Here is a 14,415-nt window from a genome sequence, read left to right on the forward strand (position 1 = left end):
AGAGACAGGGGGCAAAGTTTAATCATTGAACTAAGCAGACTGGAAGTATTTAATCTGTAGCACCTAATTCCCCGGAGGGATCCAGTCTGGACTGGAAGTGGGCAGCGCTCCAGAGACGTGGGAGTGAAGTATCTGCTCACCTCAGGAGAAGCCAAACTTGGGGAAAATGTTTGCGGTACACTTGATGGCATTTTACTTCACCAAGCTGAAGGAGGATCAGATCAAGAAGGTAAGGACTCACAGAGCTGAGAGGTACCTGGTTCAGGCTTCCCTGACAGAGTTAATCGATCCCGTGCCTACATGTGAAGAGATTTAAGAGAGCTTATTAGAAAAGGTACACGGTGCACAGAGGCAGTAAAAACTCACAGAAGGGGAAGAGGAAGTAAATCTCCTATGGGCTGCACATTGCATACTATCCTGAGCCTTCAATTTCACTCGGACTTCCTGGCAGATGCCAGACGGGAAGGGGATGAGGAGAAAGTCTTTAGAAAGCTTGAAGACAATTGTGTTTGATGTGAGGAATGTTTGGGGGAAAGGCTATAAAGGAGAGTCATTTTTAAAGAAAATTTGAGAACTCAAAGTAATTCACATGATTCTTCACATGCTTGAAAGGATATAAATACGGATACCAAGAGGGGTGTGAGTTTTTTGCGTACAGTAATCAAAATATGTATTGTTGGCACGTGCTGTTGGCCAGTGGTGTGCTCTTAATGATGTGCATTATTTTGCCACTTTGCCCAAGAAACCTGTCTACAAAATTGATTCCAGGGTCGGCTGGTGAAAAGTTGCCAAGGCTCAAATGGGAGCCAGCCACCAGCGTTCTCTCCTGGCAGCCTAGAATGAGCCCAGCCTGCCCCTCTCGCCACACCAGCTGCCAGTGACAGGGCTCTGGGCACAAGCATCTCTCAATTTATAGATAACAGAAGTCCTCCCAGCAGGTGGATTTAGCCAAGATTACCCAGGTATTTAAGGTGGAGTGAGGATTAAACCAAACCTCTGAATCCTCCTTCAGCATTCTTTCCATTGTGTCATGATGCCTCCTGGCTTTTCAAACTGAAAGAAAGCAAGCATGGCACCTGGCAGCCCTCCTGTGCTGGGTGGGATAATCTCCCACTACATTCTGTTCATTAGGGAGTCGGGTTGCAGGTTATAGCAAATCTTAAAATATTGTAAATCAATCAGAGTTATCTTAATTTTCATTTATTGATTAGATTCACAGAGCTCTCTACTAGCTTCTTAAGGAGGTGGAAAAGTCCTGTACAGCACTGCTTAAGAATTCATTTTCTGTTACGACCTCTTAGTAAAGATGTAACCTGCATGGTGTCTCTCCAGCCCTCAAGGGGAGTCTTTGGACCTTTATACCTCTGGTTCTAGCAAATTAGTTGCGTTTCCTTGGGCCCCTTTGTGGTGGTTAACCTTTAGTTACACCCAAGAATCAGGCTAGACATGTTTGTCCTCCAGCCCCGGTGCAGGCCCAGGAGGCGAGATTGCATCCTCCACTGATCTGTTCCAGGTCCTTCTGGGAGGAGGGTCAGCATTTGTCAAGGCCCGGGGTTGACCCCTCTCTCTCTCCCAGGGGAAGGCAAGATAGCTAAGAGTGAGCTGAGCAGGGATAGTCAGGAACACTTTCCAGCCACCTTGATGAGTGCGCCAGCAGGTGTCTGGGGTAGCAAGGGTGGCTGGTTTATGAGTTGCTGCGTTGAGTCACAGGTTCTGAGAACACCAACTCATTCACTCCTCCTCGTGGTGACAGCACACCTGGTCAAAAGGCACGGGCTCTTTCTGCGTCCCGGTCAGGTAGCCAGTCCCCTCCATAGTTTCTGTGCTTCCTGCTTCTAGAGTTGTCAAGGTCCTGGGTGCTACTTGCCTACGAGGGTTACTATTCAGACCCTGGAACAATTTTTTAAAATTTCCTTATACCAACATTAAAACTAAACCAAAACAAAACAGGAAGGAAGGGGAAGAAAGAAGGAAGGAAAAAAGGAAGAGAAAGAGGAAGGAAGGAAGGAAGAGAAAGAAAAAGAAAGGAAGAAAGGAAGAGGGGCGGAGAGGGGAGGGGGAGGGGAAGGGAAGGGGGGAGGGGAGGGGAGAGGAGAGGAGATCTTTTCCAATTCGATGTAGTGACATTATTTGACCTATTGATAACATTGGACTGAGTCTGGTCACTGACCTGCAGATTGTTCATTCATAAGAGAAGAACTGGTTAGGTTTTCCCCTGTGTACTTTTTACAGTTTAGTAAGTCAACATTACGAAAAGTGGAAATGTTACCTTTAATCCCACCCTTCTCACAAACACTGTCATATTTGCCACGTGGAAACCCTTGTTGTCTTTTTTCACAGTGGATGTTTTTACAGTTATATTGAGTATACCACTGTGGATCTGTATAGTTCACTTACTGTTATAACGTAACCACTTAAGTACATTTCTCCATAATTATCTTCCTAATATTCAGTCAAGTTGGATATGCCATAATTTAACCTTTTCCCTCTTGTTGGACATTCAGCCACTTTCATAAACATTTTTTTAACAAATAAAATATTGCTATGATAAACATTGGTGTGTATTTAATGTTCTCCATATTTAGGATTGTTTCCTAAGGATAGATTCCCAGAAGTGACATCACTGGGTTCAAGAGTTGAACCATTTTATGACTCTCGATTCATAATACAGGATCTTTGGACTAAGTGATCTGTAAAGTCCCTTCCGGCTCCCACATCCTGTAATTCAGCAGCTCTGAGCTTGCATTTTTGAATTTGCTCTTCATACGTTAAATGTGATGCTTGTTGGCTCTTTTGTTTAGAAGATATCCCGTGTCACATGGTTTGTGAGTCACTCCTAGAGTGGGCTTGGTTTTCTGAACTCAAGTACCCTTCCTTGGTGCCTGCGACGTGTGGGCCTGCTAATACAGGCCTCAAATCACCTGTTTAGATTTAAAATACAGCCTTTTTGTCCCAACGTATGTTTCATTCTTCCCTTCTAACTACTGTACCAGGTGCTGTGGAAGATACAAAGAATACACAAGAAACTGACGCTAAGTTGACATTTGTCTGTCATAACTTTAACTTACTGAAAGAGCAGGAGTAGTGACCCAAAGTCCTGAATGACTGTTAAACTTCAGCTGGCAAACTACCCCCAAAGGGCCTCAAAACCACTACTTACATACAAAGGATGATGCTACGGGGTTACCTGGAGGAGGTCTTTATACTCTGGGGCTGAGCAGAAATGAGCAGTACGTTCAGGGGCACTGTCTGAAGGACCTTGGGGTGACAAAGAAGCAAGTTCAGGTTCCGTGTAGTACATCTCACCCTTCCCCAAGCCCCAATTACTTGGGTCACGTCCCTTCTGTCGGTTTTCTCCTTGTGTGTTGCTGTGCCAACCAATTAGTCATAAACAGACTCGGGGTGAACAGAAAGCCCTTAATGAAGCATGACCTGGTTCCATCCTATCTTCTCAAATATGCTGAAAGCCCAATTGTCCTCTTTTGTTAATGGCTCTCTGATGGTTTTCTGGCCTCTCGCTGGCCCCCAAGCCCCTGGAGCCATGGACCACTTCACTGGCTTAGGACTCCATACTGGCCCTGGACTGAACTGGGATGCCTGGCCTCTAGGCCTGGCTGATGACTGGGTACCTGTCTTATGATAAAGGTCATGTGACCCCTGGACTTTGGTATAACTTGTCTGTTGGGCTTGTGGGTCCTGCACAAAGCTGTGAAGCAAAACCAGGCCATGGAGCGAGGAATATGGAGACTGCATTATAGTCCCAGGGCTGCCACTTACCTATGGCTCTCCTCCTAATGCTGCTTAATGGCTCTGAGCCTTGGAGTCCCCATCTCTCAATTAGGAGCAATAATTTGGCCTTACCTGACTGCCTCAAATGGATGTCTTGGAGGTTAGATGAGGTGACATACATGAAAGCACTTTGTATACTGCAACAAATGTTCTTAGCCTTAGATAAAAGCATGGGAGAGCAATTCCTGCAGGAATGTGCCAAGATGAAGCCTCCTTGTGACCTGGATGAATAGAGAGGCTGTTCAGTAGATGAAGCAGGGTGGCAATACAGGGCACCTATGCCACTGTCCCTCCTCCTGACACTCCATCCCAGCGAGCCCTGGGAATCTAGGCTGCCACCACCAAGTGATTAGCGTTAGCATGGGGAGGAAGGTAATATGATGTGACTTACTACCTTCAAATGGACTGTGCCCAGCAATAGTAATTTTTACATCTTCCCTCCACTGGGGTAGCGGCCCTTTGTCCCAATTTTCTGGTTACTTGAGTGACATGCACTCATTTCCAATAGCAATTTGATCTGGCTTTAAAAATTAAACTTCATCTTAGTCAAAACAACCTCAGTTAAAAACAAAATGGAAATTTAAAAGCACTGGACTTTAGAGGTTGCATTTGGAAACTGAATTTAGCTCTGATCTTCCTAGCGGCCCATAAACAAGGGGAAACGTGTGAATATATATTGTTATCATTGCACAAAAGAAAGCTTCCATGTTTAGGAATTTGAGGTTCAAGCTATAGCTAGTCTTTTCCAGAGGAGAGGCAATAGGACAACGGTGAGGGCCTTGAACCGGGAATTAGAAATTGAATCCTTCTTCATTTTTGCCCCTCCATTGTCCCATCAGAAAAATGGGGGAATCATTTTTTCCTCAGAGCTTGTTTTTCAGAGGAATAAGTCCCCACCTCCCTGGCTTTCCATTCCATTCTGTTCTAACTCCCCAGCTTGATGAGTGGTCAGGCAAGGGACCTTTGGGAATCCACATCAAGAAGCTGTCCCGAGTCAGGAATGCAGCTTCATGCCTGGAGTGGGAATTTACAGCCTCGAATGGAGGGCAGGTGTCCCCGGCAGCCAACCCTGATCACTCTGCTATCTGTTCCAGGTGGACAGGTTCCTGTATCACATGCGGCTCTCCGATGAGACCCTTTTGGACATCATGGCTCGGTTCCAGGCTGAGATGCAGAAGGGCCTGGGGAAGGACACCAACCCCACAGCGTCGGTGAAGATGCTGCCCACCTTTGTCAGGGCCATTCCAGATGGCTCAGGTGAGTGGGGCTGGGGGCTGCCAGGGACCCTGATCCCCCTGGTTCCCTCTTGGCTGATGGGTAACTGAAGTTTGCTCCTGTTCCCTGGCTTACCTCTCCAGCCCTCTCTCCACATCCCCCCACCCCCCGACTCTCTATGCTTCAGTCATGCTCGGTACCAAAAGTTTTGAGCCAAAGTTCAAATGCACCTTGTTTCTTCCCTGCCTGCCTTGGCCCTACACACTCTGTTCCCTCTCCTGTTGGAGAATCCCAACACTCTTCCCCTTATGAACACCAGCTTGGCTTTTCCATCTCAGTGTAGAGGTTACTGCCTCCATCTGGAAGCATCCCCATGCTGGATTAGGTTCTTATCAGAGCGCCTGTCACCCTGCTGTGTATGAATGTCTCCCCACTGGACCAACACTCCCTGAGGGCAGGGTCTGTGTCTTCTTCACCACAGCGCTCTGAGCGCTGCATAGTGCTTGATGCATACTAGGCCTGAAATATTTGTAGAATGGATAGTAAATGGCATTTCACTCCTAGGTATCTAGATTCTAGGCTATAGATAGGAAGTAGTGGAAGATAGTATGACATAGTGGCAAAAATATTAAATAATAATTGAAGAAACCTAGGTTCTAGGCCCACCTCTGTCATAGCTCAGTGACCTTTGGCAAAATGTTTAGCCTTAATTTTTCTATCTGTAAAATGTGCTTTCTACTGCTGCTGTAATAAGTTAGCACAAACTTAGCAGCTTTAAACAACACAAATTAATTTTCTTACAACTCTGGAGGTCAGAAGTTTGCAGTGAGTCTCCCTGGGCTATAATCAAGGTGTTGGCAGAGCTGCATTCCTTCTGGAGGCTCTGGGGAAGAACCTGTTTCCTTGCCTTTTCCAGCTTCTAGAGGCCACCTGCATTCCTTGGCTCATGCCCCTTTCCATCTTCAAGCCCCAGTATAGCGTTTTCAAATCTCTGACTCTGACCCTTCTGCCTCCCTCTTCCACATTTAAAAACCCTGTGATAGGCCCACTCAGATAATCCAGCATAATCTCCCAACCTCAAGGTCAACTTATGAGCAATTCTGATTCTATCTGCAACCTTAATTCCCCTTTGTTACATAACCTAACATATCCATAGGATCTGGGGATTACAATGTAAACATCTTGGGAGAGCCATTATTTTGCTTACCACAGCCTAGAGACCTCTGGAGGGAATCTATGAGGTTCCATCAAAATCCTTCACTCTCAGCCTCTGGGTAAAGCCATAGGAGGGAAAGGAACTGGTATCTACCAGGCACCTATTATGGTCATGCGGTGCTAGGGACTCACTGTCTCATACAATCCCCATAAGAACCCCATGGTGTGACTCTTATCCTCAGGTCAGATGAGCGCAGTGAGGACCAAGGGTCTTCCTCAATGTCAGGGCCCCAGTTCTGCAGCCAAGCTCCAGCAGGGGCTTTGGGGCTCTTGAAGGAGCAGGAACCTTTGATCGGATTAGCGGGCTTTGGGCCCCTCTGGGACAATGCCTGGGCCCAAGTAGCTTGGCTCTGCCGTGTGAGAACTGGGAACTGTGATGGGAAAGACCCGTTCCCTTGCTGGTGGTGGTTGTGTAGTGGGTGGTGTACCACCATGGAGGAACGCAGGCTGTGGAGAGAGACAGTCCTGCTTTGAAATCTCTGCTGAGTTCTGACACTGCTCTTTGAGAATGCTGTGGGGACTGTGTCCTTGATAGATCATCTGGGGCATTCCGAGGAAGCACCTGAATCATGAGGTGTGTGAGGGAGGGAGCCCCAGGTCAGAGTCCTCCTGGCTTTTGGTGCTTTGGTTCCTCTTGTAGAGGTGTGTCCCCAGAAGCAAGGGAAGTGGACTTTGATGGTGTGAGGCTGCTGGCCAGGTGTGCCTTCCCGACCCCGGCTGCTTCAGGAAGGTTTGGAAGTGAAACCGACCAAGTTTTAGAAATTGCGTTCTCCTCAGGCCAGGAGACACCACCTCCTTTCTTCACTGTCTCCTTAGAGCCTCTCATCACACAATAAATCTCACCAGTGATCCTGCTGCAGTGAGGTCCCTGGGCCCAGAGTCCCTGTGGAGCCAGGTGACCTTGTTAAGTCCCAGAACCACTGTACTCCTGTCCTCATTAGTAAAAGGGACATGGCCAGTTTGTCCCACCAACTTGTAGGGTCGTTAGGATCAGATAAGGTCATGTGGAAGGAATGCTCTCAACTATTCAAAATGTCCCAAGTCCTACAGAGCTCCTGGGAGCTGGTGCTATGATTTCATAATTATATCCTCGTCTCTTGGGGCCTCCATTTCAGAAATGTATTCAATTTCCAGAGAAATCCTTTTGAGTTTGCCTACTCTCTAGTTTCCCCTCCTTTCATCTGAACCTCCCTGAGAGAGGGGGTAACCTGATTGAGCCTTAGTTACCTCCCAGCCTGTCAGTCAGGGAGCAGCAGTTGACTGTTCTTACAAGTGCCTTAAAAGCATGGTTATCAAAAAAAAAAAAAAAAAAGCATGGTTATCGTTTGTGCCTTCTCTTCTACCAGTCACCAGGGAAGGGGGACAGGAAGTGCCCATCTTGTGATTAGAAGGTGACAGTGGTTCTTTAGGCCCCATCCCAGCTGCCTCTCTTCTTGGCCTCTGTCTCCAGGCAGCCCCCTAGGCCTCCCGGAGGGTGAGCCTTGCAGGTTGAGCCCAGGAGCCCCAATGTTGTCAGCTGATGGGCTCAGGGGTCTGCATTAGGACAGGGGTCCCGCACTTGCCTGAGCATAAAACTCACCTGGGACGATTCCTAAACATACGGCTTCTCAGGCCTCTCCCCCTGGAGATGGTGAATCTCCAGGAATATACACGTTCAGTCCTCCCGCGCCTTTGGGAGATGCTGCACTAGGGAGTGGGGAAGGAGCCGGAGCACAAGCCCTGGCAATGGCTTAGGAGAAGGAAACCCCTGGTGTCCAAGGCTGCCTGGAGCCCCTGAAAGGTCACTGGAGGATCGTCTACAGCTGGTGGATTCTCAAGGACACCTCACCTCCTTGAAAGATCATTTCTCTTTTTAAAAATTAGTATTCTTTTTATTTTTTTAAATTGTGACGTAATTGACATATAACATTAGTTTCAGGTGTACAACATACTGATCAATATTTGTATATATTACGAAAAGATCACAACAGAAAGTCGAGTTACATCCATCAACACACACGGTTACAAATTTTTTTTTCTTGTGATGAGAACTTTTAAGATCTCTCTTAGCAACTTTCCAATATGCAATACAGTATTCTTAACTATGGTCACCAAGCTGTACCTTACAGCCCCATGATGAGAGGTCATAATGATCTTAATAATCACCATAAAGATCCTGATGGCCCCCCCTGCCGCTGTTGCCCTCTTCTTCTAGGCAGGTCCTCCTTTCCCTGGGGTCCAATGAGTCCTTTCTCTGTGTCAGAGTCACAGAAGGGATCACACCGTGCGGTTTTTATTAAAATCCTCCAATCTATCCTGGTTGGTGTCAGAGGCGTTTTCCCAACATCTCAATCAGGTCTTGGTTAAAATCTTTCTTAAAATCTTTCTGTGGCTCCCCCTCACCTTCTGGATAAATCCCAAATTTCTTGGAGGTGGGGTGGCTTTTCCAAATCCTTCCTAATTTAACCTGAGACTGCCTGCCAGTCTCATTTCTGTCACACGTCCCTCCTGCTCAAAAGTGCAGACCTTTCCCGCCCCAGGCAATCTCATTCCTTTGCTCATGGCCTCCTTTCCCTGGACCCCTGCTCGCCTCTGTCTGGCTGGCTGACTCGCTCTCTTCATCACTCAGCTCTGTATCACTTCCTCTGGGGTGTTGACTCCTGCTCTGATTTAGACACTGCCCCTTGTGCTTCCCACAATCAGAGCACGTGCCCTACTGTGTGGAAATGGTTTATTTACTTGCCTGTATTTCTGATGGGCTTCCCAGGGGGCCCACAGTCTTTCATCTTTGCATCCCTAGCACCTGGCATGTCACTTGCCACAAATTCAGTGCTCAGTAAATGTTCATACGTACATGGATGGTGGGATCTACCCTCTTTCCTGTGCAACACCTGTGATAACACCTGTGAAAGCATCTCTTGCTTGGTACATGATGAGTGCTAATAAAGTTGCACAGGATTAGGTCCTTGGAGTCCCTCCCTGAATAAATGGCTCCATCAGGTTCCTTTCAGGGCTGATCTAGGGAGATAAGAATCTTGCTTTCCAGAAATCTCCACAAAAGCAAAATATCCAGCTGGCTGGGTCTGTAAATGAGGACTCTAAACCTTGTTCCACGGACCTGCAGCAGCAGCTTGTTTAGAAATGTAAAATCTCAGGCCTCACCTCCACTGAATCATCATCTGCATGTTAACAAAACTCTTGGGTGATTTACATGCACATTAAAGTTTGAAGAGCGGTGCTCCACGCCATTGGGAGGGCTTGCCACTAGTTCCTTGATTGCTAGGAACAGAGAAACCCAGTCAAGGCAGGTCAGGAAAGGAGGCTTGTAGTACAAGGACACATAAACCCAAAAGGGAGACACACAGGACCTTGTGGGAATCTGAGGGCAGGAACCGTGGTACACTCAGGCTTCAAGGGAACTGGAACTTAGGAATTTTCCTCCACGGTTTCAGCCTACATACATGTGGCCACCTTGGCTACCCAGCTGACCTCTGATGTTTGGGATGCTTCCACTTCAGTTTTTACCACCTACTAGCAATTTTCCTCTATGTTTTTCACATTTCACAAGGAGTGAATCTGAATGGCCAGCTGGTTCCTTAGATTCATGCAGCTGTGTTTAGGGTCACATGGTACCAAAGAAAGGCCACTTGGGTGACCATATTTGTGGTCACAGAGTTTCACTTACACGTGCCTTGGCCATATGTCATGAAGCATGCCTGGTACATGCAGCCACTTTTCCAGCACAGATAATTCTATACAAAGACTTGTTGGTTCAAGGGTTTGCACACATGAGTTCCCATCCCATATCTGTGGCTGATGCTGAAGATACTGGCAGGGTCCTAGGCAGGAGCTCGGGCTGGAATCTGAGTTGAAGTCATCAGGGTGGGCTGCCTCACCCCAACACATGTGTCATTTCCACCTTTTTATTAATAGCATCTGTCTTATACTGGACTCGGTCAGGTTACATTTTTCTCCTTTTGGAGTGGCTCTGGCCCAAAATATTAAGCATCCTTGGCTCCTTAAGGACCAGCATTTGGTTCTTGTCTCCTTTCCCTCCTGGAGTGTCTCCTCTCTGCTCATAAGACTGAGGCTCGTATGGGGCTGCTTTCTCCTCCCTGCACTCCCCCTGCCTTTTCTGCCGTTTGCCCGTTTCCCGGAGTATCAGCTCTCTCCTCCCGGTTGCCGGGGTTGTGGCGGGCTAGAATAAGCTCCACTGTCAAGGCCCATTTCTAACACCACCTGTGTGAAGGGAGTTCACATTTGCCCTCTCCAGATGAACACGTTTATTCCCTACGGGATGGCCCAGTGGGCAGGGCTGAGGCTGCAGAGGCAGGCAGACTTGGGTCACACCCCAGCTTTGCCCCTTGGAGGGCACAAATCAACGGGCACACTTCTGGAGTCTTGGCACGTGGGCATAGTGATACCTGGCTTGTGGGGTGGTTATGAGACTTCATGACATTTATTACAGTTCCAACTTCGAATGCAGAGCTTGCTATTTAGCAGACCCTCAATAAATGATAACTTTTTTGGCTTTGTTTTTTAATAGAAAACGGGGAGTTTCTTTCCCTGGATCTTGGAGGATCTAAGTTTCGAGTCTTGAAGGTGCAAGTCTCCGAAGAGGGGAAACGAAATGTCCAGATGGAGAGTCAGTTCTACCCAACACCCAATGAAATTATCCGAGGGAATGGCACAGAGGTAGCAGGGCAGGGGCTCTGTGAAGGTGGGGGAAGGCCTTGGCATCAAGTTCCTGGGTGACCATGCCTTAACCCCGTGTCCTGTGCTCTCTCTTCTCTGCAGCTGTTTGAATACGTAGCTGACTGTCTGGCAGATTTCATGAAAACCAAAGAGCTGATGCAGAAGAAATTACCTCTTGGCCTAACCTTTTCTTTTCCCTGCAAACAGACTAAATTAGAAGAGGTAAGGCTGGTGCAAGGGAGGGAAGGAGCTGGATAGGATTTGGGTTTGGGGCTGGAGAATGGCACGTGCAGGGGTCAGGCTGGGAACAGGAGAGATCAGCAGGAGTTTTCTTGTTTGTTTTTTCTTTTTTTTTAAACAGTGAGGTGGAATTGTGAGGCAGGGAATATGTTAACATGGCCGCCTTGATTTTACACTGTGTCCTAGGGGCACAGCACAGGGAACGACATGGTTTTCACCACCAAGCTCAGTGGTTCTCAGACCTTGGTTACGTCGGAATCCCTGGAGGGTTTCTTAAACACAGATTGCTGGCCCCCATGCAGGAGTTTCTTAATCAGTGGGGCCTTAGATTTGTATTTCTAATAGGTTACCGGGTGATACGAATGCTGCTGGTCTGGCGACCACTGTCAGAAGCATTGACACAGCTAACTAGGATAAGAGGGGGAAGACTTGGGGAGTCTCCCTCTACAGTGAGCGCTGAGGAGGAGGACTGAAGTGGGGTCACTGGAGTGACAGTGTTACTGAGCAGACCCAGCGCCTGGGATGTATAGTCTCAGCTGTGCCACTAGCCAGCTGGAGTCTCCGGTAATCCACCTCTGTGTGCCTCAGATTTTCAATTTGTAAACAGGCAGAAGGCAAAGCTGATCTTATGTGAATCTGTGACAATAAACAGGGGGCCATATAAAAGGACAATGAGCTTTCTGGGGCCAGGGGGTTATTGTCACAAGTCAGGTCCCCCCAGGCCACTCCTGCCTGGGGTAGTGGTCTGTGAGCTCCTGCTGCACAGACTGGTCATGACACCCAGCTCATAGTCAATTCAGGGACCACCTTGACTTGGGATGTGTTTGATATTGTTGGCTTGAGCCGCTTATTGATAATGGGATAGTGGAAAGGGAATGGGTTTTCACATTCCACAGACCTGGCTTTGAATCCTGGCTCAGAACAAGTTGTGTCCCCTGGGCAAGTTACTTAACTTCTTGTGTCCCTTGTTTTCTTATCTGTAAAACAAGGTTAATATCTACTTGCTGGGCTGAGGTGAAGCTTAGACGAAGCATCTGTAATGCGCTGAGCACTGTGCCTGGTGGATCAATGGTAGCTGCAAGGTTTTGACAATTGTCCCTATACAACTTGTCTCTTCATTCTTTTGTACCTTGTCGCCCAATTCCACAGATGTTTCTGTAGGGCAGGCACTATTTTATATTGTTCTTCCTCTCCATCCCCAGGGTCTCTGGCACAATGTCTTATATTTAATAGTTATTTGATAACTATCTGACAATTGAAAGGTGCAATCAGTCATTTATTGGATTCCGTTGAATGGGAATTTGCCATCATCTGTCTATATGGGAGATGGGCTGAGGTTTACTTTTTAATTATTTTCTTGAGAAAGAATTGGAAAAAAATAGTGTGAAGAAGGTTTCAGGGAATGTTAGAAGAGGCCAGGTGGAGCTTCGCTTGTGTTTGCAGTCTGGAAGAGCAGAGTTCCCCCGAGTCAGTAAGGGAAGTGGGAGGAGTCAGGAATCAGGCCTCAATTCACCAAATAGTTAAACACCTCTTATTTGAGCTTAGGAACAGAGACCTCAAGAAGAAGGAAGATGATGATGATGATGATGATGGTGATGATGATAGACTGTATCTCAGATTTTGACACTGTGTCTTGCACTATGATGAACTCTTTATGTGTATAACTTCATTTGAATCCCAAAGCAATCATATGAGGGATATATAATTATTTCCACTTTATATTTGAGAAAATGCAGTTCAGAGAGGTTAAGAGACTTACCCAAGGCCACACAGCCAAGAATGGCTCAGCCCAAGCTCACAAACTCCTTGACCACACTGACTTTCCAAAACGACACAGGTCTAGAATGTTGTTTAAAATGCCAGCAGGTGCCTGAAAGCATTTTGACCCATTTTGTGTTGTATCCCAATGAGGGTTTTCAGACGACATTTAAACGAGGCAAGGGTGGCTTGATTATATCGAGGAAGGGAAAACCTTTTTCTCTTCAAAGTCTAGTTGAATTACCTGCATTTTATAAAATTTCCTCCCAAGCTGCCTTTCAGTGAAGTCTAAAGTAGAAAAGCTTCAGCCACAAGGAAATGCGTTAGTAATAATAACCGAGAGTGGGCATAGCTGTTTAACCGTGATTCTGCTGCAGATGTAGATTTGTGACATGAAAATTAGGGCTTTGGAGAAGGTGGAGTCTGATGAGCCATGTAAGTGCAGAAGGAGGTGGGAAGGGGAAGACTTCTTATGAGGAGGTATGGCTAAGGGGGATTCTTTGTAAAACTAAAAAATGATTAAAGAAGATCAGGGCATTGGAATTAAAGGAGGATGTCACTTTGTTGTTGCTGTTGTTTTGTTTGTTTAAGTGAGGAAACGGAAAAGTCTTAGCCAAAGAGAAATTTCTTTGTGTGTGTGTGTGTGTGTGTGTGTGTGTGTGTGTTTCTGATGATAAAATGGTAATACTTTTTCAAGGTAGGAAAAAGAAGAGAGAGGAAAGAGGGTAGGAATTGAAAAGTTTAAAGAAGAAAATAGCAATCTCCTCTAATCCCAACCTTCAGAGATACGCCCTACTAGAATTGTTGGGTTTTCCTTCCAGTCATATCTATATTAAATACTGGTGTTATACTGTATGTGTAATTTAAAAATATGTAGTTGTATGTACAGCTTTTTTTTCACTTAACAGTATATCACATGCATTTATTCCCCACTGCCCCATATATACTCCCCCCAACAGGTCCCATACTGTCCCTAGCATCCTTTCTGGGGGGACACCACCCTACAATCTCTCACTCCTCTGTCTGGTGGGGCAGGGATGTTAGCCCATGAGGGCAGAATTTCGAGCTACCACTAGGCAGCGCTGTGGTGCAGGGAAAAACCTGGTCACTGAAGGGGGGCGTCAGAGACCTGTGTTCCAGTTGGGCTCTGTCCTTCACTCACTGTGACACCTGGAACAGCTTCCTTCCTCTCTAAAGCTTGGCTGCTTTATCCATAAACTGAGGGGGTGGGGATGGTCAGGGAGTTAGTAAGTTTGGGCTCAGCTCCTCTTGACTATGTGACCTTGGGCAAGTCTCTTAATCTCCAAGTTCTCTTCCAGTCTGAAAAATTCTGTGATTATTTGCTATGTTAGACATGAAACTCTTGAGAAACACCAATTGTAAGCAGATAATTGATAATGCAAATTGAGAACTATTTTTCTAAGTTGAAATGAAGTCCCTGAGGGAGTCTTAGAAGGTAACATGTCAGTTCTGCTTTGTGGACCTGGCAAACCAGGCATTCTGCACACATCATGCATCTACCGT

General features: G+C 46.7%; 1 protein-coding gene across 4 annotated transcripts in view; it reads left to right on the forward strand.

The window, feature by feature from the left end:
- Window positions 1–14,415, forward strand: part of HKDC1 (hexokinase domain containing 1) — a 54,929-nt gene that overhangs the window by 11,951 nt on the left and 28,563 nt on the right. For 3 of the 4 annotated variants that reach the window (XM_082407282.1, XM_082407283.1, XM_082407284.1), the window contains 4 exons: window positions 61–229; window positions 4,884–5,046; window positions 10,745–10,893; window positions 10,996–11,115. In XM_082407282.1, the coding sequence (XP_082263408.1) occupies window positions 167–229; window positions 4,884–5,046; window positions 10,745–10,893; window positions 10,996–11,115 (495 nt within the window). In that variant the 5' untranslated portion in view covers window positions 61–166. Of the gene's footprint in view, window positions 1–60; window positions 230–4,883; window positions 5,047–6,343; window positions 10,894–10,995; window positions 11,116–14,415 lie in introns of those variants that run through there. The other variant, XM_082407285.1, reaches the window with a different exon arrangement.

The sequence above is a fragment of the Balaenoptera borealis genome, assembly GCF_965194805.1.
Source record: "Balaenoptera borealis genome assembly, chromosome: 10".
Lineage (NCBI taxonomy): Eukaryota > Metazoa > Chordata > Mammalia > Artiodactyla > Balaenopteridae > Balaenoptera > Balaenoptera borealis.